The 27,748-nt window shown below is 40.1% G+C and overlaps 1 protein-coding gene and 1 non-coding gene across 2 annotated transcripts; one reads left to right on the forward strand and one right to left on the reverse strand.

Moving 5' to 3' along the window:
* On the reverse strand, nucleotides 5,588-5,658 carry TRNAG-GCC. Its single transcript has one exon. It is a non-coding gene; the product is annotated as a tRNA-Gly (tRNA).
* Nucleotides 5,928-8,593, forward strand: LOC109832428 (syntaxin-124-like). The gene is made up of 3 exons (XM_020399794.1): nucleotides 5,928-6,390; nucleotides 7,429-7,733; nucleotides 8,022-8,593. The coding sequence occupies exons 1-3, from the start codon at nucleotides 6,199-6,201 to the stop codon at nucleotides 8,452-8,454; spliced, it is 930 nt and encodes a 309-aa protein (XP_020255383.1). The 5' UTR covers nucleotides 5,928-6,198; the 3' UTR covers nucleotides 8,455-8,593.

Consider the following 27,748-nt stretch of genomic DNA (forward strand, 5'->3'; position numbering starts at 1 on the left):
TGCTTCTTCGGTGATCAACTTCACCTCCAAAGTCTGCATCTACGTACCCTTGTACTTCTACCTCTCCCTTACCAAAGTGCAAACACTTCTGTGTGGTGCCTCGTAGATATCTCAGAATCCACTTGACCGCTTCCCAATGAGCTTTTCCTGGATTCGACATAAACCGGCTGACCACTCCCACTGCATGGCCAATGTCTGGTCTCGTACAGACCATTGCGTACATCAAACTTCCGATAGCTGAGGCGTAAGGTACCTGAGCCATGCTCTCTTTCTCTTCTTCTGACTGAGGAGACTGATCATTCGACAGACGAAAATAGCTAGCCAAGGGTGTGTTGACTGGCTTGGCGTCGCCCATGTTGAATCTCTGCAAAACACGGTTGATGTACTCTGTCTGAGACAACTGCAAGAACCCTTTCTTCTTGTCTCTCATGATTTGCATTCCAAGGATCTTCTTTGCTGGACCCAAGTTCTTCATGTCAAACTCCTTTGATAGCTGCTACTTCAAACTCCTGATATCCTTCATATCTGCACCTGTAACCAACATATCATCAACATACAATAGTAAGATGATATAACTGGATTGATATAATTTGAAGTAGCAATAGTGGTTTGGCGTTGCACTTCTGGAAACCTTCCTTGTGCATGAAGCCGTCAAGCTTTCTGTACCACTGTCTTGGGGCTTGTTTCAGGACATACAAGATTTTCTTGAGTCTGCACACCAGGTTTTTCTTCTTTTCTTCTAAGAAACCTTCTGGCTGGTGCATGTATATCTCCTCTTCTAGATCTCCATGAAGAAACACCGTCTTCACGTCCAACTGCTCGAGATAAAAATCTTCAATAGCTATAATACCCATCACTGTCCTAATAGTATTTAGCTTCACCACGGGAGCAAAAATATCGGTGTAGTCAATTCCTTCATTCTGCTGGAATCCTTTGACAACTAGTCGGGCCTTATATCTTCTGGAGCTATCATGCTCCTCTTTTACCCTGTACACCCATGTTTTGTGGAGTATCTTCTTACCTATGGGCAACTCAGCTAGTTCCCACGTCTGGTTTGAGATAAGAGACTTCATCTCATCTTTCATGGCAAGCTCCCACTTGTTCGCATTTCCACTCTGACAAGCTTCATCATAGCTTTCAGGCTCCCCTCCATCTGTCAACAATAGATAGTTCATATATCTTCTGTTGGGTACAGGAGGTCAAGAAAATCTTCTTAAAATTAGAGCTGGTGCGTCGGGTTCCTGCGCATCATTTTGTCCAACAGTCTCTTCTGGCTGAGGACCTTCTGCATTGGGTTCTTCCGAGAGGTCACTTGGGACATCAACTACATCTACAAATGTTGATTCTCTCCCCGAGTCATCTGTTTTGTGCATGTCCTTGTACATCACCTTCTCGTTGAATATCACATCTCCGCTCCTGATCACCTTCTTGTTTTCGTTGTCCCAAATGCGGTAGTCGAACTCATCTTCACATAGCCGATGAAAGTGTATTTCTTTGACTTGGGATCAAGCTTATTCCTACATTGATCACTAATATGCACATAAGCTACACAATTAAAAATTTTGAGATGTAAGAGTTTTACCTCCTTTCCGCATCATACCTCTTCTGGTGTTCTGTGCTCCAATGGAACCGATGGACCTCCGTTGATCAAGTAAGCTGTTGTGTTGACTGCTTCTGCCCAGAACTGCTTCGGTAGACCTGACTGTATCCGAATGCTTCTGGCTCTCTCTGTCAACGTTTGGTTCATCCGCTCAGCTACACCATTTTGCTGAGGCGTGTCGGGTACGGTTCTTTCCATTCTGATCCCATGCTCATAGCAGAACTTCTTGAATCCGATGTCTTTATACTTACTGCCATTGTTGGTCCTGAGCTTCTTTATTCTCAGACCGGTCTCATTCTCAACCATAGCTTTACATTTCCTGAAAGCTTCAAACACTTCTGACTTGTGCTTTAGAAAGTAGACCCATACTTTTTGAGAGTGATCATCGATAAAAGTCACGAAGTAGTGTTTTTCACCAATAGACGCGGTGGTGGTTGGTCCCCAAACATCTGAGTGAACAAGTTCTAATTTTTGCTTCCTAGGGGTTCTGTCACGTCTGAAAGCTAACTCTCTTCTGCTTTCCAAGTATGCATTCTTCACACATATCTAAATCAATTGATTCTAGACCTGAGAGTTTTTCCTTTGTGTGCATGATCTTCATCCCCTTCTCACTCATATGACCGAGTCTCTGGCGCACAGCTTTAAAGTCTCATTGCCTGCTGCAATTGAGATCAAACAACGTGCACCTGCTGTCATATACAGGGTACCAGTCTTCTTGCCTCGGGCAATCGTCACTGCGCCCTTTGAGATCTTCCAATATCTCCATGGAAGGTCGTAGTGTATCATTGGCCAGCCAACTGACCGACGAATATTAAGTTCTTTCTCAGGTCGGGACTATGTTTGATATCCTTCAGCTCCCATACTGATTTGTTCAACTTAATTTTTACTATACCTTTACCCACAATAGCACACGGTTGGTCATCGTCAAGGTATACGTATCCAAGATTTTTGGGGACATACTTCTCAAAGAATTCTTTCTGAGAAGTAGCATGAAACGACGCTCCAGAGTCTAACACCCAAGACTCTTCATTGCTCTCCAAAGAGCATATCAATGTGTCGTCTCCTCCTGAGGTGGAAGTGACATTCACGTCTGCCTTCGTCCCCTTCTCCTTATGTGCACTCTTGCACTGATTCTTATAGTGCCCGGTCTTTCCACAATTCCAACACTCGATAGCCATCGAGCTATTGCTTGGATTTCTTAACTTGGACCTCCTGTCTTTTGATCTACCTCTGTAGTTTAATTTGCCTCGTTCGTTCCCTCTGGTTGAATTTCTACCTCATGACTCTGTATGCAATACTGAAGAGATTATAGCTTCACCCGACTCTCTCCGTCGAATCTCCTTACTGAGAACTAGATCACGAACGTCATCGAACTTCAACTTGTTGTTTCCCGATGAGCTACTCACAACTGTGACTGTAGCGTCTAGCTTTCTGGTAGGGAAGACAAAAGAATCAACGCTCAAACTTCCTCATCAAACTCAATTTCAACTGAACTCAATTGGGTTGTGACCGTGTTGAGTTCATTGAGGTGCAACTGAACTCAATTGGGTTGTGACCGTGTTGAGTTCATTGAGGTGTTGTGCTACTGACGCGCCTTCCACCATTCTCAGATTGAAAGTTCATTGAGGTGTTGTGCTACTGACGCGCCTTCCACCATTCTCAGATTGAATAACCGCCGCATCAAATAAACTTTGTTCGCGGCTGATGACTTCTTATACATATTTGAGAGTGCTGCCTTAAGACCCGCCGTGGTCTTCTCATTCGCTATGTTGAACGCAACATTGCGGGTCAACGTCAATATGATAACACAGAGGGCTTGTCTGTCTAGAAGATTCCACTCATCCTCCTTCACCGACTCTGGCTTCTTCCCCGATAGTGGTTGATACAGATTTTTCTGATACAAATAATCCTCTATATGCATTTTTCAGAATCCAAAATCTGTTCCATCAAACTTCTCAAGTCTCACTTTTTCTTCATCTGCGGCCATGACTTCTACTTGAATTTGACTTCCTCTAGATCGTTTCACGCTCTGATACCCGTTGTTGGGAATTTACGCCGAAACCCCTAAACAACAGAAATGCAGTATAGAAAAAATACACCAATATTTAACTAGGTTCGGCAACTGCCTACGTCCTCAGGTGCCACACAATTAATTTCTTATTAATCAATAAGAAATTATAATAGCAAGAGCAGATCTCAAAATTGAGATCTCTTAATAAATGTTAAATATCACTGTAGCTACAGTAATATTATCCCCTCCTTAAATACCAATTTATTCTCTCTTAAATTCTCTTTTTATGTAACTCACATCCTTAAAATCTCATGAGAGAGAGAGAGAGAGAGGAGAGGGAGAGCCGCCGCCGAAAAATGCCAAAGGGAAGAACACCGATCTCGTGCCCTAGGGTTTCCCTTTTATAGGGAAACCCTAGCTGAGCTGTCGACAAGTTGTTGATAGCCTGGGAAGCTCGCCAGCAGCGCTCGAGCTCGAGCTCACCTGCAGATCTTGAGCTCGAGCTCGCTTGCATCAATTCGACTTCGCCTGCAGCGATTCGACCTCGCATGCAGTGATTCGACATCGCCTGCAGCGATTCGACCTCGCCTGATGCCGACGCCCACTCGGAGCTCGCCAACTCCGCCTGATCGCGTCGTCCTCGCCTGGAGTGGAGCTCGCCCACGCTCGCCTGAAGCACGAGCGTTCGAGCTCGCCGTCGACCTCACCTGCGGAGGTTTGATTCTTCACCCAAATCCAACACTGATTAGCTCGTCAAAATATCTTGTTAGCTCACAGACTGTGGAAGATTGTGCAAGAGTCATGATTCAACAATCCGAGGCTATCGATTTAGAGAAGTTGTGACCATGGTTGAGAGTTATAATTTTATACTGTAACATTGTCCCCACAACGTTGAAAGTGACCTTTTAGGACATAAATCTGAATTTATGCAACACTACATCTTTTTAATAAGCATCAAATACGTGGTTAGTGGAATTTGAGCCTGAGCTTATCTAATACCATCTGAAAGACCTATCACTACACCAAGTCATATTGAGAGTCGAGGGTTATAATTTTATACTCTAACAACTTAGGATAACACATGGATAAAGCTTGACGTTTAAGATTTTGGTTGGAGGGATAAGGTCAGATTAGCTTAGAGTCAATGGAAAATCTACTAATGTTGGTAGTCAACTCGCCGCTTAATGATTGTTAGTTTAGATCAAATCACCGGAGGTTTCTAATGGATAATTAGGATATACTCGTGAAGGAAAGGAGAGATTCTTGGGAATTCATGCTTGACTATAGTCTTCATTAGAAGAATAAGAAAATATGACCTTAATTTGCAATTAGTTAATAGCTTAAGCTTTTGATTAATTTGGTACTCTATCTTCTGTTTAAGTCGGTTCAAGCATCATTTCCCCCTTGCTTTGATTCTAAACTAAAGGACCGTTTGGCAACTTAAGATTAATTGTTCGGCAAATAATCAGATCAGGATCGAAACATGTTTTGTTAGGCTAAAATTTAGCCACTAACCGGGCTAAGATTGTTCCACCGTCGTACTTCAAACCTGTCACAGGATGTTACACTATATCGAAACTCTGAATTTTCAGCGTTCAGGTTGATAGTTATAATTGATATTCTAACATGCTCGCGGGTTGAATGACCTTTTATGGAGGCGAAATCCGGACTTGTACGATAGTAATATTTTTATTTTTTTCTCACATCCATTTGAAAAGGCTCTCCCAAAATTACGGTGAAGATTGAGATTGCAATTATTATAATAATAGAACCAGGAGAGCTGGACCGAACTAATCCTATATACATAGGATACGAGCTCGCCACATGGATGGGTGAAGAGGAGTTGGTCGAATCTTGTATTGACGCTGCTGATCTTAAGGCCCTGGTGCCCACGATGAATTTTTTTTTTTTTTTGAGTAATATTGTAAAGAGAAAAAAAATACGGAGATGGAAAAATAAAAAGGGATAAAATAACTTGCACCAGCCGGGAATCGAACCCGGGTCTGTACCGTGGCAGGGTACTATTCTACCACTAGACCACTGGTGCTTTGAACGTACGGAGACTTATGTAAATTGATCTAAACTTGTTTGTTTGACTTTGTTATTTACAAGCAAGTCCAATAATTTCTCTACTGAGGTCCACACCACTAAGACCCGGTCAACGTTGCCTCCCACATTTCTGGATCCCAGCATTTGTAGCAACCTAAACATTCTAACAACAACCACTCTCCAAATGGCATTTTCCCTCCCCCACAACAAAATAAATTAAAATTAAAAAACAATTTAAATAAAAGAAAAGAAAAATAAGGACCCTCTTTTGTTTTGTCCTCCCCAAGACAAAAGATTCTCTCCCCCAACTTCCCCTCTTTTCATTCATTCCATCTCCTAACACCCAATTATCCCAATCCTAATCACAATTAATATTTTTTTTGTTCGTAATGACCCCAATCATAGGCCTCATTAGCCCCAAAACCAAATCCTATTAGTTTCCTCTCCTCCCATTACTACCATCATGGGAGCGAGTTTAACAGACCCTTAATTAACCTCTGATTACCAATTGACCAACCCACATTGATCCTCTCCAAAAATGAACGACCTCTTTTCCACCACCTCCTTCAAGCGATACACGGACCTCAACGAGCAGGTCAAGCTGGACGACATGGAAACGGGCACGGCCGCCTCGGGGCAAGAGACGGTCAACCTCGAGAAGTTCTTCGAGGACGTCGAGGGCGTCAAGGACGACCTCAAGCATCTAGAGCAGCTGCACCAACGCCTGCAGGTGCGCGCCGTGGAAATTAGACAGTTCGATCGTATTGAAATCGAATAGTGACATGTTCGTATCCGTGTTCGTTTAAAATTTTTTGAATTCAAACGCAAACCTTTTTCTCTAAGAGGGTGTTTGGTTGCACAATTTTATAGAAAAGTTTTCTCATAATATCTGACAATGATAATTCTGTAATTAAAAATTTTCAATACATTTCCGTAAACTGTGTTTGGTTGAAAAAAATTTACAGAAACATTTTCTGTAAAGTACAAAAAATTACCAAAATTTACAAAAATTAATTTCCTCTCAAAATGGGCGGAAATCACCCAGAAATCTGACACTACAATGACACTTTTCTATAAATTTAGGGGGTGTTTGGTTTAATTTCTACAAATTATAGAAAATCTTGCTGTTTTCTATAAAGCTATGAGTCATTTTCTTGTTTTGAACCAAACAAACAAAGTAAAAAAAATAAAAAAATTGGTACTTTTTGACTTCTTAAAACTTTTCCTATAATTTTTTTAAGAAATATAAGGAAATCATATTTTGGGTGGAAAACATTTCATATAATTTATAGAAATTGAACCAAACACCCCCTAAATATCTTCGAATATTAATTTATCACACATATATATTACATTCATATTTTATGGATTTTGAATATTAAAGTATTCAATTAACAAGATGTTTAGTATATTCGGTTAAGGATATAACTTTTCCTAAATACTTTGGTTTTTTTTAACTAGGACATTTAAACTAGTTAGCAGTTGAAAATGCTAGAGGGTTAAACCTTAATTGTATGAATCAATGATAAGCTCTTAGACGACAAATATTTGATAATCAAGTCAATCGAATATGTACATACGTGCTCATATCTTATTTGCTTAATATACGAATACCATAAACTATTTGATTTCTCTTATTAAATGGTTTTCTGCATTAAACTTGAAAAAATAGCTAGCTAGACGAATAATAATCGAAATATTCGATCAAGGCGGTAAACTTTTCAAACCGCGTGAGGTTGTTCTGATAAAATTTGTACTCTATCCGCAGGGACTCAATGAGGAGACCAAGTTAGCCCACAGCGCGACCGTGGTCAAGGAGCTTCGGTCGCGCATGGATAAGGACGTCGAACAAGTGCTTAGAAAAGCAAAAATGGTGAAGGGAAAGCTCGAGGCTTTGGAGAAATCGAATGCGGCGAGCCGGGCGGTACCTGGGTGTGGGCCCGGGAGCTCCGCGGACCGGACGAGGACGTCAGTTGTCGGAGGGCTGGGGAAGAAGCTGAAGGATTTGATGGATGGGTTTCAGGGGTTGAGGGCGAGGATGGCGGAGGAGTACAAGGAGACCGTAGGAAGAAGGTATATATATATATATATATATGTGATCAGTGGCGGAGTCAGGATTTTGTCATCATCATAGTACATGGAGCATACGTTCACAAATTTTTAACTTTACCTCTTTCAGTGGTGCCCTACCCAAACTCCAGTGATGTCTAATTAATAAATAGGAATAAAAATAAATAAAAATATGTATAAAGTAGCAAATCAGACCAGAAGTGTCTTGGGACACAACTGGACACTATATTGTTCAATCACCGGCTATTATAGTAAGATCTTATAACTATTTCCCTCGTAAATTTTCGCCAGGTACTTCACCGTGACCGGAAAACAGGCAGACGATGACACGATCGAGTCCATGATATCCTCGGGTGAGAGCGAAAACTTCCTGCAGAAAGCAATCGAGGAGCAGGGCAGAGGCCAAGTACTGGACACGATAATGGAGATCCAGGAGCGACACGATGCAGTGAAGGAGATCGAGAAGAGCCTGATGGACCTGCACCAGGTGTTCCTCGACATGGCAGCACTGGTGGAGGCACAGGGGCACCAGTTGAACGATATCGAGAGCCACGTGGCGCACGCGAGCTCGTTCGTGAGGAAGGGGACGGTGGAGCTGGAGTCGGCGAAGGAGTACCAGAGGAGCTCCAGGAAGTGGGCCTGCATTGCGGTGTTGCTGGTGCTGGTGATGATTGCTGTCCTGCTGGTGCCGCTGCTTATTAACCTCGGGGTTATTCATTTCTGATTAAGATTTTAACTTTTTTTTTTCGTGATCGAAGATTTTGGATCTTTTTTCTTTTGTTTAGTTTCCCCTGTACCTTTTAAAAAAAACATGGGAAAATTTGCATTTAATATATATTTATCTCAAAGAAACTATCATGAACTGCTAGAAAGTTTGTACAGAACTATCATAAAACCATTTATATATATTACAGAAAATATATGATAATATCAGAATGTGCATAATAATAATTATATGGTAATAACACACAATGTCCATAACGCTTGATGGCTTCATCTGAATTCACTGTAGTTTTGCATAAGGATAAATAAAAGTTAGTCGATATTCTGTTCATGGCGGGTTTGTGAACGTTTACCTTCAAAGAATGAGAGATGTTGTGAACGAGACCACATCTCAGATTGAGATTAATGAAAATGAAGATTATAAGTAGAACGTTGCAAATTGGATTCATTGCAAATTGTGTAGCTGTAAATTTGCTTGTGGGTTGTTGATGATGAGGAGGAGGTATTTATTGAACAAATTACTTTCATTTTATTTGGTCATGTGGGGTATAATTCTACACTAGTTTCTGTTGCGCGCCTATGCGGAAGCGTGCTCGCACACCGAACGAATCCGTGATCACGGGAGAAGAGGATCAACCACACAGGAGAATGATTCAATCCAAATACGAGAAATCAAACCAAAACACAGAGATATACGTGGTTTGGCAATTTGCCTACGTCCACGGGGAGAGGATGAGAGATTCTACTAAATCAAGGAGAGTATAAATTGTTGTGCGTAGCGAAAATTTCGGTAGCACTTCTGGTGCACAACAAGAGAGTAACATCACAACTAAATCCCTGTTTCACAAAGGAAACAAGTACCGAAAGTGATATATCTCAACAAAGTGAGATATACACTCTTCCTCTCATCAGTTCTATGACTGACTTGTCGAGGGAACCTAACAAGCTATTAGAGAAAGAGAATGCAAATAGGGTTTATAATCACACAAGGTCTCATAAATAAAACCCTCAAATAATCTCTCAAATCTCTCACAATTTTTCTCTCAAAATGGATGCACAAAGAACCTTCTCAAAATCGGCACAAAAGACTACAGCACGAAATCTCCTCTCAAAGTCGGCAAAACCCTCTGCGTTTAATTTTTTTTCGCCGCTACTCTTCTGCGATTTTCTCCTTGCACACATTAAACCTAGGAAGAAATCATGATTTATATGAGAGCCTGGGCGTATGCAGGTTGGGCCGCACATGGGCCACTTTAGCGCCCGATTTCTTTCGCGCGTGGGTGTATTCACGTGAAACTGTTCACATGCTTATGGCCCCCACATTCATAATTCTCCATCTCGTACATCATTTGATAAACCTCAAATTATGGACAAATACCAGAAGAACACCGCGAACATCACCAGAGAGATCCTAGACACCAAAAACATCCAAATGTCCACTTGTTGCGTCCAGTACGAAGTGGAATAAATCCACGATAACAGACTCAATCCACAACAAGTCGGGAATTCGAACGAGAGCTTAAACAATCTCACCCCCATCAAAATCAACTAATCCAAACCGAATGTATCAAACATGACTGCCTACATATCCTCTTGCCCAAGGAATCAAGTCAAACGTAGTTCACCCAATTGGTTTCCAAAGGCCCTCAACACTAAAGAATGTTTAAAAGCTCACCTGAAACAACTTTGGTCAACATATCTGCAGGGTTGTCATTTGTGTGGATCTTCTCTAATATGACATCTCTATCATCCAAGACATCACGAACGAAGTAAAATCTGACATCAATGTGCTTTGTGCGTGCATGATAGACCTGGTTCTTCACCAAATAGATAGCCGACATGCTATCACAATATACTTGAATGGTCTCCTGTGATATCCCCAAGTCCTCCAACAATCCATGCAACCATAAAGCCTCATTTACAGCTTCAGTCACCGCCATATACTCCACCTCTGTAATAGAGAGAGCCACTGTAGACTGAAGTATACATCTCCAACATACCGGTGCTCCTGCTAATGTAAAAACTTATCCTGAATTAGACCGACGCTTGTTAAGATTTCCTACATAATCTGAATCCATATAGCCAATACAATCCTGCCCTATCTTCTCATTCTTCTGAAATACCAAACCAACATCTACGGTACCTTTGATATACCGTAAAATCCACTTCACGGCCTCCTAATGACCCTTCCCAGGATCGTGCATGTATCTAGATACCATGCTCACAGCCTATGACAAATCTGGCCTCGTACACACCATAACATACATCAAGCTATCCACTGCACTGACATATAGAACCTTCTACATATATTCTCTGTCCTCAACTGAAACATGCTACATCTTAGCTGAAAGCTTAAAGTGGGGAGCCAATAGAGTGCTCACTGCCTTTGCATTACCATCAAAGCTGAATTTCTTCAGCATTTTCTACAGATAACTCCTCTGTGTTAGCTTCAATCTCCCCTTCGCCCTGTCTCTCTTGATCTCCATACCCAATATCTTCTTCGCCTCTCCAAGATCCTTCATCTCAAACTCGGATGACAGCTCCTTTTTCAACTTTCGAATAGCTGAAGAATTCCTGGAGGCAATAAGCATATCATCAACATATAATAACAAATAGATGTACTCACCATCCTATTGCTTGTGCATGTAAACACATGAGTCATATGGGCTCCTTGTGTACCCTCGGCCAATCATAAAGCCGTCGAATCTCTTGTACCATTGTCGTGGCGATTGCTTCAATCCGTAAAGAGACTTATTTAGCTTGCATACCAATTCTTCCTTTTCTGCAGCTTTGAACCTCATAGGTTGTGTCATGTAGATCTCCTCTTCTAAATCTCCATGTAGAAAAGCTATCTTAACATCTATCTGGACCAAATCTAAATCCAGCGGTGCCACCAATGCTAATAAAATACGAATCGATGAATGCTTCACAACAGGTGAAAATACCTTATTGTAATCAATGCCCTCAAGCTGTTCATAACCCTTGGTAACCAATCTGGCTTTATACCGAATGTCCCCAATAGAAGATCACTCTTTCTTTGCATACATCCACTTGCATCCAATAGTCTTCTTACCCTTCGGTAGCTTTGCAAGTTCCCAAGTATTGTTCTTCTGAAGAGAGCACATCTCCTCCTCCGTAGCTTCCCTTTACCTGATCGAATCAGAGCTAGACTCTGTCTCCTTGAATGTAGAATGAACCAAATCATCAACGACCTCTGTTGATAAGGCATATACAACCATGACATCATTATATCTAGCTAGCCGACAAATCACCCTTCTAAGTCTATTTACTGCATTGGACTGCTGAGCATGACCCTGCTCCTGAGTCTCACCATCCACTGTATCCTCTAACTACCCGACTGTCATCCCATGTCCCTCCAGTGTCATCTCCATAGGAGCCTCAATGGATACAATGCTATTTTGAGTGGGTAAAGTCACATCATCCTCCACCTGCTGTGATGTTCCTCTTGTCTGGTCTCCCTCAACTTGCTGAGGGACTTGATGCCTTATCATATACGCCTCGTCGAATGTAACATTTATGCTAATAACTATATTCTTGTCCTGTGGTCCCTCAATTTGAAGCCTTTTACTCTTTCTCTAAAGCCCATAAAGACTGCTTTCTTTGCCTTCGGATTCAATTTACCATCACTGACATGGTAATAAGCTGGACACCCAAATATCCGAAGCGACTCATAGTCACTAGCCACCGAACCAGACCAACGCTCCATAGGAGTCTTCCCCTGTATCATAGTACACAATAACCTATTCATGAGATGGCTCGTAAAAATCAATGTCTCGGCCCAAAAGGGTCTTGGCAATCCACTCTGCGTCATCGTACATCGCACATTCTCTAGCAAGGTACGGTTCAATCTCTCAGCCATCTCGTTCTATTACGGTGTCTCACGTACTATGAAGTATCGTTTAATGCCATGATCCCTGCAAAACTGCAGAAACAGATCACTCTTATACTCTCCTTCATTGTCCGAAGACCTCTGTTGATAAGGCATATACAACCATGACATCATTATATCTAGCTAGCCGACAAATCACCCTTCTAAGTCTATTTACTGCATTGGACTGCTGAGCATGACCCTGCTCCTGAGTCTCACCATCCACTGTATCCTCTAACTACCCGACTGTCATCCCATGTCCCTCCAGTGTCATCTCCATAGGAGCCTCAATGGATACAATGCTATTTTGAGTGGGTAAAGTCACATCATCCTCCACCTGCTGTGATGTTCCTCTTGTCTGGTCTCCCTCAACTTGCTGAGGGACTTGATGCCTTATCATATACGCCTCGTCGAATGTAACATTTATGCTAATAACTATATTCTTGTCCTGTGGTCCCTCAATTTGAAGCCTTTTACTCTTTCTCTAAAGCCCATAAAGACTGCTTTCTTTGCCTTCGGATTCAATTTACCATCACTGACATGGTAATAAGCTGGACACCCAAATATCCGAAGCGACTCATAGTCACTAGCCACCGAACCAGACCAACGCTCCATAGGAGTCTTCCCCTGTATCATAGTACACAATAACCTATTCATGAGATGGCTCGTAAAAATCAATGTCTCGGCCCAAAAGGGTCTTGGCAATCCACTCTGCGTCATCGTACATCGCACATTCTCTAGCAAGGTACGGTTCAATCTCTCAGCCATCTCGTTCTATTACGGTGTCTCACGTACTATGAAGTATCGTTTAATGCCATGATCCCTGCAAAACTGCAGAAACAGATCACTCTTATACTCTCCTTCATTGTCCGAACGAAGAGTCTTCACCTTTCTACCTGTCTGCAGCTCCATTTTCTTTTTCCACTCAACAAAAATATCCAGGACCTCCTGTTTATACTTCATAGGGTATACCCAATTTCTCCTGGAATAATCGTTAATAAAAGTGATAAAATAGTTGGCCCCTCCAAGTGATGTATGCTTGGAAGGGCTCCAAATGTCTGTGAGAATGTAGTCCAATATACATTGAGTATTATGAATAGTGGTAACAAACTTCACTCTCGTCTTCTTCGCAAGTACACAATGCTCACACAGCTCCATCTTACAGGTTTTCACACCTTTCAATGGCTTCTGTTTCGCCAATGCATGCAGGGACTTATCACTAGTGTGTCCTAAACACATGTGCCATAAACTGGTAGTGTCCTCCTCTATAGTGATAGAAGCTGCTAAATCCCCTGTAACTGTCTTGCCCTTCAAGTAGTATAGGTTTTTTCCCTGACACCTCGCATCACCACCATGGACCCCTTGGTGACTTTCAGAGTTGTATTCTCCAAGATCACTCGATAGCCAGCTGCCTCCAAAGTTCCAAGTGAAATAATATTCTTCGTCAACTGCGGCACGAACCTTACTTCCTTCAGTTCCCGAGTCATCTCATCACACATGCGGATCCGAACTATACCAATACTATAAATAGGGTATACGTGATCATTACCCATAAGCATAATATCCCCTCTTTCCAACTCCTCAAAGCTGGAGAACCAATCCCTTCTAGGGCAAATATGAATGGGCAAATATGATGTAACACCAGAATCCATCATCCACTCCGTAGAGTTAGCGTAACAAACTGACAGTAATGTTGAGCATGAAAAGCCTAAAGAATCTGTATCTGAATTGTCGTCACTAGCCTTGACAACATTCACTTCTGAAGCTTGTACAACTTTTCCTTTATTCTTCCCGGCTTTGTCCTTCAACTTTGGGCAGTCGATCTTCCAGTGTCCATCTTCTTTACAAAAGCGATATTGATTCCTACTAATACTCTTATGGTCACCTCTATTCTTCGATTTTGAGCAGTTGAACTGGCGGCTGTTTGGATCACGGTCTCGAACTGCTAATGCATCTCCCAATGCCTTCTCGGAGGGTTCACCATCACTCTTCCTCAACTCATAATTTACCAACGTAGAGGTCACCTCCTTATAACTAATAGTAGTTCTTCCATTTATCATAGTGAGAACGAACATACCATAATCATCCTCCAACAACGAACACAAAAGTAGCATCGCCTTGTCTTCATCCTCTACCATGATGTCCATATTGACTATATCTGAAAGTAGCTTCGTGAAGTTGTTTACATGCTATCTAATGAAAACTCCCCTTTTCATCTTGAACTAGTAAAACCTCTTCTTTAAGTGAAGCCGATTCTCAATGCTCTTAGTAAGATATTTCTCATTGAGCGTTTTCCACAATCTCTTCGTCGACGTCTCGTTCATAACATCATAAATAAGATCCGGCGTCAAGCATAACCGAATAACTCCACAAGCTCTACTATTCATCTTCTTCCAAACCTTATCCTCCATGTCTTCGGGTTTCTCTTGTAACTCAAGAGTCTCCTTCAAATTCTGTGCATCCAAGGCATCCATCATCTGATACCTCCACAATCCGAAATTGATCTTGCCGTCGAACTTCGGAACATCAATCTTTTTATTATTGATGCTCAGACTCTGTATTGCCTTCGTAAGATACGATCCCGATGTGCTTGTTTCACCCATATTGTAGATCTAACTTTTCAAATAAGAATCCTTCAGCGAATCTTTCAAACAAGCCCCAAGTTAAAACCTGGGCTCTGATACCACTTGTTGTGCGTAGCGGAAATTTCGACAGTACTTAGTGAGCACAATAAGAGAGTAAGATCATAACTAAATCTCTGTTTCACAAAGGAAACAAGAACCGGAAATGATATATCTCAACAAAGTGGGATAAACACTCTTCCTCTCATCAGTTCTAGAACTGACTTGTCGAGGGAACTTAATAAGCTATTACAAATCACAGTAAAAAAACTATTTTATGTGGTTCGGTAAGTTGCCTACATCCACAGGGCAAGAAGGGTGAAGATCTGCTATTAGAGAGAAAGAGAATACAAATAGGGTTTACAATCACACAAGGTCTCATAAATAAAACCCTCAAATAATCTCTCAAATCTCTCACAAATTTTCTCTCAAAAGGGATGCACAAAAAACCTTCTCAAAATCGGCACAAAAGACTACATCACAAAATCTCCTCTCAAGTCATTTTTTTACAGTTTTTCCTGTAAGCTCTTCAATTCTCCACATCGGTGAAGTTTTTCCAAAACTGAACCGACACCAAACAAAGAGTACCGATGCGTCGTCTCTCCAAACTCGGCTGCACCAATATGGTTGCCTACGTACCCACTCTCCCAAGGGATCAAGCCACCCATAATTCATCCAAATGGCCGTCAACGACCTCAACAATCACGAATGTGTAATAACTTTCGATAATGATCAAACTTGTTGCTCGGAACCATCTTAGTGAGCATATCCACCGGATTATCCTTCGTGTGGACCTTCACAATCTCCACATCACCATCTTCAAGAATATCTCGAACGAAATGATAACGAACATCAATGTGCTTCGTCCTCGCATGAAAAATCTGATTCTTCACCAAATAGATAGTACTCATACTATCACAATAAATAGTGACGGACCGCTGCGATATACCAAGTTTCTCCAAAAGTCCTCGAAACCTTCATAGCCTCTATTATCATCATATACTCTGTCTCCGTCATAGACAAAGCCATTGTAGACTGTAAGGTGCATCTCCAACACACCGGTGCACGGGTCAAAGTGAACACATATCCTGTAGTAGACCAGCGCTTATCCAAATTACCAGCATAATCCAAATCAACATAGCTAATGCAAAACTACCCACCTCTAGTGTTCTGCTGATAAATCAAACCAATATTGAGCGTACCTCGAATGTACCTCAAAATCCATCTCACAACGTCCCAATGATCCACTCCTGGATCGTGCATATATCTCGAAACCATGCTCAGCGCCTGTGACAAATCTTGCCTCGTACATACCATCGCGTACATCAAGCTCGCAACCACGATCGCATATGGAGTTTTCGATATCAACTCTCTATCTTCAATTGTCTTTGGTGAAAGGATAGCTGAAAGCTTCAAATGGGTTTTCAAAGGTACACTAACTGGTTTCGTATCCATACTAACATGAAATCGCTGTAAAACCTTCTTCAAATAAGTCATCTGTGTCAAACAAATTCTGCCCTTCTCTTTATCTCTGCTGATCTCCATCCCTAAAATGCGCTTAGCCTCACCCAAATCTTTCATCTCAAACTCCTTTGAATGTTGTGCTTTTAACTTATCTATAGAAGACCTAGAAACATAGATAACCAACATGTCATCGACATAAAGTAACAAATAGATGTACACACCTCCTTTCAACTTACGAAAATACACGCAAGAATCAAACTGGCTCTGAGTGTACGAATGACCAAGCATAAAATCATCGAATCGTCTATATCACCGTCGAGAAGACTACTTCAAACCGTATATCAATTTCTTCAACCTGCAAACTAAGTTTTTCTTCCCTGCAGCTCGGAATCCTAATGGCTGAGTCATATATATTTCTTCATCAAGATCACCATGAAGAAATCCCGTCTTCACATCCAACTGATCTAACTCCAATCCATACTGTGCTACCAAAGCTAGCAAAATCCGAATTGAAGAATGCTTCACCACCGGAGAGAAAACCTCATTATAATCAATACATTCTTTCTGTGCATAGCCCTTCACAACCAACCTAGCCTTGAACCTTAATAGAGTGCCCTCAATGCCCTCCTTCTTCGTGTACACCCACTTGCAACCGATTATCTTCCGCCCCTTTGGAAGTTCAACAAGCTCCCACGTATCATTCTTGTGAAAAGACTCCATCTCCTCCTGCATAGCCACCTACCACGAATCAACCTTCGAACTCTGCTTAGCCTCTCTGAATGTAGTAGGCACTAACTCATCGATGCCCTCCACCGGAAGTGCATATGTAACTACTGTGTCAGTATACCATGCTGGCATCCGTATATCTCGCTGGCATCCGTATGTCTCTCCTATGTCTTCGAACCGTAATAGAATTATAAACCTGAGCCGTCGGTCCCTGATCCTGCACAACTGTACCCGTATCCTCCTTGTCATCGTCGTGCTCGCCTGACGTCACCTAAGTCGGTACTCTAATGGATACTGTACTATCTGGACAATATGAAGCTGCATCGATCTCCACCACCTGTGATATTTCCTCCGTTAGGCTACTCTCTATCCGATGAGAGCTGGGAAACTTCAAGATAGAAGCTTCATCGAACGTGACATCTCTACATAGCATAATCTTCCTATTAACTGGATCCCAAAGCTTGTATCCCTTGACACCACGCTTGAATCCTACAAATATGACCTTCCTAGCTCAAGGTTCCAACTTATCGGTCTACACATGATAGTATGTAGGGAACCCAAATACATTGATCTGGTCATAATCATGTGCTGGCTCTCCCGACCACATCACCATAGGGGTCTTTCCCTCAATCGCAAATGAAGACAACTTGTTAATGATGTGACTCGCATATGAAAGTGCCTCAGCCCAAAAGATCTTCTCCAAACCACTATGCACTAACAAACATCGGATCTTCTCCAACAAAGATCGATTTAACCTCTCTGTCACCCCTATTCTGCTGTGGTGTATGACTAACTGTGAAGTGTCTCTCTATGCCCTCGTCTCGATATAGCTGCTGAAAGGGGTCTGATGTGTACTCACCACCGTTGTCGGATCGCAACGTCTTAATCTTTCTCCCAGTCTGCAGTTCTAACCTCTTCTTCTACTCCATAAATATATCTAGGACTTCACTCTTCTTCGCCATGGTGTACATCCAACAACACCTAGAATAGTCATCAATAAACGTGACGAACCAATGTCTATCACTAAGTGATGCAGTCTTGGTGGGACCCCAAACATCTGTGTACACATAATGCAGGATGTCCCTCGTCCTATGAATGGCTGTCCCAAACTTCACATTTGTCTTCTTGCTAAGAACACAGTGCTCACAGAACTCAACTTTTCCATTATTGGCTCCCTTCAACAGTCCCTGCTTGCACATCGCCAATCTCACTTCCTTTAATTCACGGACTACTCCATCGTGCATCCGAATCCTCACGGTACCTATCCCACAAATGCCACAGGATTGATCATTTCTCATGATAATAACACCCCCGTCGAGTCTCTCAAATGATGAAAACTAATCTCGCTCTAGGAGTCACATGATAAGTAGTTTCAGAATCAAGCATCCAATCTGATGCATCCAAGTGGTTCACCTCCAGAGTATTCAATAGAGAAAACCTCGAATCATCAGAATCATCACCTTTCGCAACATTCACCTTATTGGGCTTAGGGCCCTTCTTCTTGCTATTCTCCTTCTCCTTGATCTTCAGACATTCTCTCTTCCAATATCCCTGCTCCTTACAAAATGTACATTGGTTCTTTCCTAGCTGGTGACGACCTTTTGAATTTGACCTTCCTCTATTACCACCTTTTAGATATGGGCTTCTACCTCTCGTCGACAAGGCCTCTCCTGAAGTACTAGCGCGGGAAGTCTCTTTGTCCTTCCTCCTCAAATCATAGTTTGTCAAAGTATTAGTAACTTTACTATAGCTGATAGAAGACCTCCCATTCAACAAAGTGAGCATGAAGGTATCATACTCCTTATCCGGTAAGGAGCCCAACAAAATAATCGTCTTGTACTCATCCGATATCTTCTCATCAATATTTGTCAAATCCGACAACAACTTAGTGTAGTTGTTCACATGAGCCGCTAGTGAGGTGCCTCGGGATATCTGAAATCTGAACAATCTTCGCAGTAAGTGCAAACGATTCTCAATACTCTTCGTAAGGTACTTATTGTTATGAATTTCTCACTCTTCATTACAGACGTCACCCCAATCACATCATACTTCAATTCATGTTCCAAACAAGATCTGATCACCCCACAAGCGTTCCTATTCATCTTTTCCTATATCGTCTCTTCATATTTTGGTGGTCTTTCTTGGACCATGATGGTCTCCTCCAAATTCTGAGCATTGAGCACATCTTGAATGCCGCTCATCCACAAACTAAAATTGATCTTGCCGTTATACTTCACCATACTAATTTTGGTGTTTTAAAAACCAACTTGGACTGTACTTGTCATCTTGCTGCTTTCACCAACTTCTTCACCCATACTCGCAAATTTCAAATTGTAAAGAAAGATTCAAACTTTGAAAGGAATAAAAATTACCCAACTGAACCCTAGATTGGATTCTAAATAGAACTCCTAACCACACGAGAAAAGTGAGATCTCCAATGGCAACTTCAAATCATATCTCCACCAAAGCCTAGAACTCTAAGAACCAAGCTTTCACGACGAATCTTCCTCCATCTAATGCCAAAACTCTAGATCTGAAATCTGAGCTCTGATACTAATTGTTGCGCGCCTATGCGAAAGCGTGCTCGCACACCGAACGAATTTGTGATCACGGGAGAAGAGGACCAACCACATGCGAGCACAATTCAATCCAAATACGACAAATCAAACCAAAACACAGAGATATACATGGTTCAGCAATTTGCCTATGTCCACGGGGAGAGGATAGGAGATTCTACTAAATCAAGGAGAGTACAAAGAGATTACAAACTCACAAAATCACTCACACAACCCCTAAACCAAATCTCTCAACTTGCTCACAAGTTCTCCCTCTCAATATGCTTAGTACAATCTAAAATCTCTGTTAAGAAACCCTAGAAAATCGTGTTTTAATTTACATCAAAACACAAACTCAATGCGAACAGGAAACCAAATTCAGGCCCAGCCCGATTCGCGGTCGACCGCAGAGCCATGTGCGGTCGACCGAACAGAACAACAGAAAGCATAAATCCACTACAGGGTCTCGCGGTCAACCGCCTCACCACTCGCGGTCGATCCCTAAAAGTCCAGAGACTTTTCCAGATCACGTGCACGTTTGCGGTCGACCGCCGCGCCACTCGCGGTCGATCGCTGGAAGTCCAAGTCGTTTTTCTGCAGTTTTTCCTGTAAGCTCTTCGGTTTTAACCTGTAAGATGCACGCATTCGTTTAGTGAGGGATAGACTTAAGAAAAATTTATAAAAAGGAAATCATAAATACTATTATGCGCGATACAAATTGTAGGAATCATAAATAGCAATCAAACTGAAATAAACTAGAGTTTCATCTATTATATCCCGATAGATAAAAAAAAAGAACTCATTTGTTGACTGCTTTCAACTGCCCATCTTGGGGGAGAGCACTCCCAAGTCATAATATACCTAATGCGATAATTGGTCAATAGACAATGGGCAAAATCATGAGAGATTTATCAACAACAATAATATAGCAAACAAAACAATATATATATAGTTATGGATTCTTTGATGTAACTATGGCTAATTTAGATTGAAATCGTAGTTGACAAACTTTTGATGAACTATATCTACAGAAGTCCGATTGATTGACTTAGATTTGGTAGCAGGAAGCATTAATCCTCTTTCAAGAAATATCTTATTGTTGGGCCGTAGGCCGTGATATTGTCCAGCCCATGACTCGGGTCAAGTCCAGTTAGTTGAGATTCTAATTCAAGGAGGATTGGAAGGATTTGTTGGGTGTATTTATAACTGAAGCAGGCAATGAGGGTTAGAGAAGTTTTTATTTATTAAAAAAAGGAGTTGATATGGTGTTGGTTTCTTCGAGGGTGTTGGGAATTTATGGTGAGAAGGTTTTTAGAGTTTTGGTTTCTTCATGGGTGTTGGGAATTTTTCTCTTATAATTTGATCCTCAAGTTTGGATGTAGTCTTGAGGAATTATATTTTGTAATGGATTATTATCTTTGAATTGTTCCGTCGACGCAGATGCAATTCGCCAAACCATGTTAAATTTTGGTGTTTTCTTGTGTGTGCTATTTTTATTGGTGTTGTTATTTCATTTTTCTTGTGCTTAATTATGCAAATAAACTGCATAAAAATCTTAACAAGTAGCATCTGAGTCCTGGTTCGAGACGTATCTTGAGATGGATAAGTTGGAGAGTTTAAACATAATGATAAAACTGAATGGTTCTAATTGGTATGTATGGGAGTCCAGGATAGAAGATATTCCCTGTTGCAAGGCTCTACATGATCCTATTGAAGGAGATGAATCCAAGCTAAAGGAGACGTCTGGCAAAGAGTGAGACAAACAACACAAGAATGTAATCCATTATATCTAGATGTGGATCGATGTTAGCGTGTTTTACCATATATCGAGTGAGACTAATGCAAAGTCTCCATGGAAGAAGCTAATAGATAACTAAGAGCAGAAGATCATAGAGAACAAGGTATTCATCATGATGTGGTTGGTAAACTTGAAGTTCAAAGAGGGAGAAGCATAGCAGAGTACTTGAATGATTTCAAGAACTTAATAAATCAGTTAACTAAAGTTAAGATTGTTCATGACGATGAGTTGCAGACTTTATTGCTATTATGTTCTTTTCCAGAGAGTTAGGAAATATTGGTTATGATGGTCAGCAATGCAGCTCTAAATGGTGTGTTATTGATAAGTATGGTCACTAGCAGTTTACAATAAGGAGACTCAGAGGAAGTCTATCGGCATAGATAATACACATGCACTTGTTGCGGAGAAAAGGGGCAAGAGAAAGAACAAGGACCAGTCCAAAGATCATAACACATCTAAGGTAGATCAAAGTCTAGAGGGAGGGGTTGCTTTCATTATGAAAAACAACATCATATCAAGAGGAATCATTGGGCATGGAAGAAAGAACAAGTTGGGAACAAAAAGAGGGCTTGTTTTACTATGGAAAACACGATAATATCAAGAAGAATTGCTGGCCATAGAAGAAAGAACAAGTTAGGAACAAAGACGAGAAGAAGAATGTAGACATTGATACTACTACTACTACTACCTTGTCTGAGATTGATGTTATTCTAATTTTTGAGGTTGAAGACTGTATACATGTTCCAAGCTAGAATGTCAAATGGATTGTGGATATAAGAGCTACATGTTAATGCTACCTCCAATCAGAAACCTTTTCACATTGCACAACAGGTGACTTTGGTAATGTGTAGATGGATAATATTAGCGACTCGAAGATTGTTGGACTTAGTGACATATACTTGCAGATAAATATTAGATACACATTTAGCTTGAAAAATGTGTGACATTTCTCAAGTTGCACCTTAATTTGCTTTCGAGTCTTACTTTAGACTGAATAGAATATGATATTCACTTTGATGGATAAAAATGCAAAATCATCAAAGGCTTCTTGTGGTGGCTAGAGAGAGTATGTGCTACAACTTGTACAAGACCCAAGTGATAGCTTCTTATGATTCTTTGAGCATGGCTCAAGACTGTGACTCCCTCAGTCTATAGCATAGGAGGCTCGAACACATGAGTGGGAAGGAGTGACAAGTATTGGAAAAGAAGTCTCTCGTTTCCTTTATCAAAGGTTCGTCTTATATCTTTTGTGATTATTGTTTATTTGGTAAACACTATAGAGTTTCTTTTAGTAAGCCTTCTAATAGAAAAGATAATATCTAGATTTGATTTATTCTGATATATGCAGTCCTATCGAGGTGGAGTCCTTGGGTGATAACAAGTATTTTGTCACATTCATTGATGATGCATCTCGGAAGATGTGAGTCTTCTTGTTGAGGATAAATGATCAGGTGTTCAAAGTTTTTTAGTAGTTTCATGCAATGATGGAGAGGCAGATATGCAGAAAGTTAACGTATTTGTGCACTGATAATAGAGGAGAGGACATTTACATTGAGTTTAGAGACTATTGCTCTGTGTATGATATTCGACATCTAAGAACATAGTCAAGAACACCTCAACAGAATGGAGTTATAGAAAGATCTGTTGAGGATAAATGATTGGGTGTTCAAAGTCTTTTAGTATTTTCATTTAATGATGGAGAGGCAGATATGCCAAAAGTTAACGTATTTGTGCACTGATAATAGAGGAGAGGACATTTCAATTGAGTTTAGAGACTATTGCTCCGTGTATGATATTCGACATCTAAAAACATAGTCAGGAACACCTCAACACAATGGAGTTATAGAGTGATACAACATGATCATTATGGAGAAAGTCAGATGCATATTGAAGATGACAAAGTTACCAAAGAGTTTCGATGCTGAATCGACCATCGATGGTGCATGGTGACTATCAATGGTGCGAATCGACCATCGATGGTGCATGGTGACCATTGATGGCTCGTACGTGTCATCGGTGATGCAAATGTCTAGAGTCATCCAGATCATCGATGGAGTCAACCAACCATCGATGGTTGCTTGACACTATCTATAATTAACAGTCACCATTGATGGTGAAATTGACTGATGCGATTTTTAGTGTTTTAATATTAGTCATTCACTACACATGAAGTCTCCATCTTCACCCATGTTTTGTGGTATTCTTTCCTAATCTACTTGAGAGATATTAGAAGAGAGAGAAAGAGAGAGGAGATCTAGGATTTTTCTTGTGGTGATTGAGAAGAGCTTATCAATTCTCAGAGCCTTCTTAAACTCTCATTCACCATGCACAACACCATACGATCAGCTCACGGTGAGGAGGGTCACCGTTAGAGTTGATCTTAATCCTTGTTCTTCATTATCCTTCACTTAGACCTTTCAAAGGAAGGGTTGTTGGGCCATAAGATTGTTTTTAGATTTGAACCTAATTGTTATTTCAATGAACTTCTTCTATGAGACACTCAAGCCATTTTAGTTGAGGGTTGGGACTAGATAGTGCTAGGAGTTACTCTTTGTGAGAGTTAGTTAAACTACTGGTTTTGGGTAGATCCTAGGGTGTGATCTTGTAAACCTACTGAATAGGGTCTGTGACTCAGGTGAACTCTTTCATAGTGAGGAAATCCATTCGTGAGAAAAAGAGCGGATGTAGGATTGTTTATCTGAATGACTATAAAATATCGTGTCTCTCTTATTTAGTTGAATTTATGTTAATTTGCCTATTACTGTTTATTGTTATTATTCGTTTTATTCTGCTGAATATTTTGTGTTTAGGCAAAAAAGTGTAGGCAATCCTATTTAGTAGACTTGCATCTCTGATCCAACAATACTTATTGTTTCCCTTTTTGAAAACTTTTAAACCCTTTTTGAAAATTTTTAATCTTTTTAATTTACAAGAATACGGCCTTACACTTGGATATAGGGAAATACTGTAAGCCTGTAACATAGGTCCTTATTTGGTCTGTGGTGGAAATAAGAATAACAATTCGTCCACAAAGAGTTTCCAGAAATTACATCCCAGCGTATAGTACATGTTTTGTTAGAAATTTATCAAATAATTAAGATTATAGCATGAAATAAATCTGAATAAAATAAACAATTAAATCTGGCCTGATCGGTAGCAGTCGTGCATTCACTACCCTAAAAGATTAAGGACATGCCTATCGCCCTGGCGCAGATGATCCCCTCTCCCCTAGCGATAAAAACCACCGGAATCGGCCGGCCTCTGTACTCGGGCGAGAGTACAGAGCTTCTGCTCAGATGAAGAAAGTTGCACAAAAATAAAACCAATACTATGAAGAAATAATATGAAGAGGAGAGAAGAGACTTGTTGTTTTTCTTGTTTTTTTTCCGAGAATGTGAAGGGCTGCTTATATAGGGGTCTTAGAGAGCCGTTACAAATCCTAGCAATCAATACAGTAACGTACACCATAATGTCGACCGTTATGTAATAAACCCGTAATTAATACGGTGACGTTCGCCATAATTATATAGCCATTATGCATGTATTAATTGCCGAGGAAAATAAAATATGTAAAACATGTTAAATTGCCGTTTCTTTAATAAAATATCCAACAGTCCTCCCCAAAAGGCAATATTAACTAAAAACTCAGTAATCAATAATCAATAAATAAATCAAGAAATCATAAAACAAATATAGGTTAGGCAACCTTTTGTATCGTGAATTCGGGAGAGGTAGCTTCCAGCTTTGAACCTTTCCTTAGTGAGTTAATCGCCACCTGAGGGACATAATGGACTAGGCCTTGAATTAGGCCCCTTTAATTAGGTATTGATGAAAACGCACACAATATGCTTCATCTATTGAGCAAAGCGGGTTTAGCGTTAAAGGCCATGCTCACAATAAACCGACTCATGAGAGTTTCTAGGGGTTCTCCCAGCCCTCCCTAACCGCAGCCATCACGGTTCCTCTCACGTAGGTAATTAAGTCCTCAAAGGGTACTACAGCTGTTTATTTAATACCCCTCATAATACACACGTTGAACTTATTAAGAGTAAAACTCAGCCTAGCCAGCTATATCATAAGAGCATCGTCATCATAGAGAAGGGGTAGTAGCACAAGTTACATAGTAATATATGAATATATCTAGGTCGATGCTTTACACGAGTGTCACTAGTCCAGCTTGTTTCTACCATATTGAACCAACATTGGGACTAATTCTCCAAATAAGGGTTGGGTTACTACTGTCAGTGACCTCTCTTATGGGCTTAACCCCATCTCCCTCGATGAATCCAGAACCACATTCCTGGATAATCCCTTAGTCAAAGGGTCATCAAGATTTTTCTCAGACTTTACAAAGTCTAGAATCACAACTTTGCCTAGCAGGCATTGTTTTTATTTATCAAGTTCTTAAATTATTTTGTAATTAGTCCTTCATATTGTTGAAATTGACTTTAGATCCCCTTCTTGTTAAGTTATTTTAAAATTAGTCTCTCCAGGCAAGAGTACAAGAAGCAAGAGGAGGGATTAATTTGAAACAACTTATAAGGACACGGGAACCTAATAACAATTTTTAATTATTTGATGGAGTAATTTCAATATAACTTTTATTCATCATATAGAAAGAAGTTATAAGATATACCTCTTGATTTGATTTTCTTTATTCATCATATAGAAAGAAGTTATAAGATATACCTCTTGATTTGATTTTCCAGGACATTGATTCATCACATCTCCTGTAACTAAACATATTAATAAGATATACCTCTTGATTTGATTTTCCAGGACATTGATTCATCACATCTCCTGTAACTAAACATATTAGTTGACAAAGCATATTTATATCAATTCTGATCATTTCCTAAAATCTCAAGAGAAAGCATTATACATGTAGTCAAATGAAGAGCTATAAAATTACTCTTTCTAGTCACTATTAAAAATGATAGGACATCAAAACATGTTAGCATAAAAGATCATGGTCTATGATCGTAATCTATGTCTGAAGATGTAACTTCATAGTGTTTGTGCAGATTAGAATTTGACCTTAATATCTGAATATTTCAAACTAATATGAAACTAAAATACCGCAGTTATATCTTTACATGCATGCATATGCACATACATGAATGAAATTAATAATAGATACGTGCAAAGCATTAAAGAGAACCTTATAATAGGATTTCGTATCTTAAAATATATTTCACTACATATGCATAAATTTTTTAAAAAATTTTCTATTATAAGAGGTTAAAAATTTGGTTGCCTTCAAAGAGACCATCCAAATTTAAATTGGTTGCCTTCAAAAGAGACCTTCCAAATTTAAATTGGTTGTCAAAGAGACCATCCAAATTTAAATTGGTTGCCTTCAAAAGAGACCTTCCAAATTTAAATTGGTTGTCTGCAAAGGAGACCATCCAAATTTACATGGCCATTTTCTAGTACCACCTCTTAGTAATAATAATATTATTTGTACATACGTGCTTTAAATTTTACAACTGCATTCTTACATAAAACATTGTAATTAATCATGTAACAAATGCAAGTTATCTAAAATGACATATGAACATTTATTGTAATATCCATCATGATGCAATAAAGGAGATGAACTTTACATTTGAAGATTTGAAATATAATCCATCATATAAAATAGAATTTCAAAAGATGCATCTCTTTGATTTGGTTCGCTCATATATTGATCATTTATCATTAGGCAATATATGATGCAAGAAGCGTAATTTAAAAAAAATGCATATGAACTTTTCTCATAATTCCGGTCCTCTTATTCCAAACCAAAAACTCCTAAAGTGAAAAGATTAAAGTTTTTTTCCGGGTAGTTAGCCAGGTAAGGATAGTAATAGAGGTTGATCAAAGATCAATTAAGTACCTCGTTCCTTACAGAGCGCGTTACGCAACCCCTAAACCTTGTCTTAGACACCAACTAATCCAAGAAAACTTGAATCGGTTCACTCAATGAGTTTTTGTTTCTTAATAGTATATAGAGACTTTAAAAAAATTTCCTGCAAGCATTTAATTTGCCTAGCAATTATACTGCAAACATATGTTGGATAAGGCCGATGAGGGATTTACCTATTGATGTTCGAACCTCATGATTTAAATGTCGTGAGAGCAAAACCCATCTATAAAGCTTACACATTAAAGAGGATTAATGAAAATAAGCATTTAACAACTCAAATTAATCAGCAATAAACATGAGCAATTAATCACAGAGATAATCTTTACTTTTAAAA

Source organism: Asparagus officinalis, chromosome 3 (assembly GCF_001876935.1).
Source record: "Asparagus officinalis chromosome 3, Aspof.V1, whole genome shotgun sequence".
Taxonomy (NCBI): domain Eukaryota; kingdom Viridiplantae; phylum Streptophyta; class Magnoliopsida; order Asparagales; family Asparagaceae; genus Asparagus; species Asparagus officinalis.

Excerpts from the sequence above, each read along its gene's own strand:
- LOC109832428 (XM_020399794.1), top strand. The coding sequence starts at position 6,199 with ATGAACGACCTCTTTTCCACCACCTCCTTCAAGCGATACACGGACCTC. Across the intron at positions 6,391-7,428 it reads AGCTGCACCAACGCCTGCAG|GGACTCAATGAGGAGACCAA; the intron begins GTGCGCGCCGTG and ends CTCTATCCGCAG. Across the intron at positions 7,734-8,021 it reads AAGGAGACCGTAGGAAGAAG|GTACTTCACCGTGACCGGAA; the intron begins GTATATATATAT and ends AATTTTCGCCAG.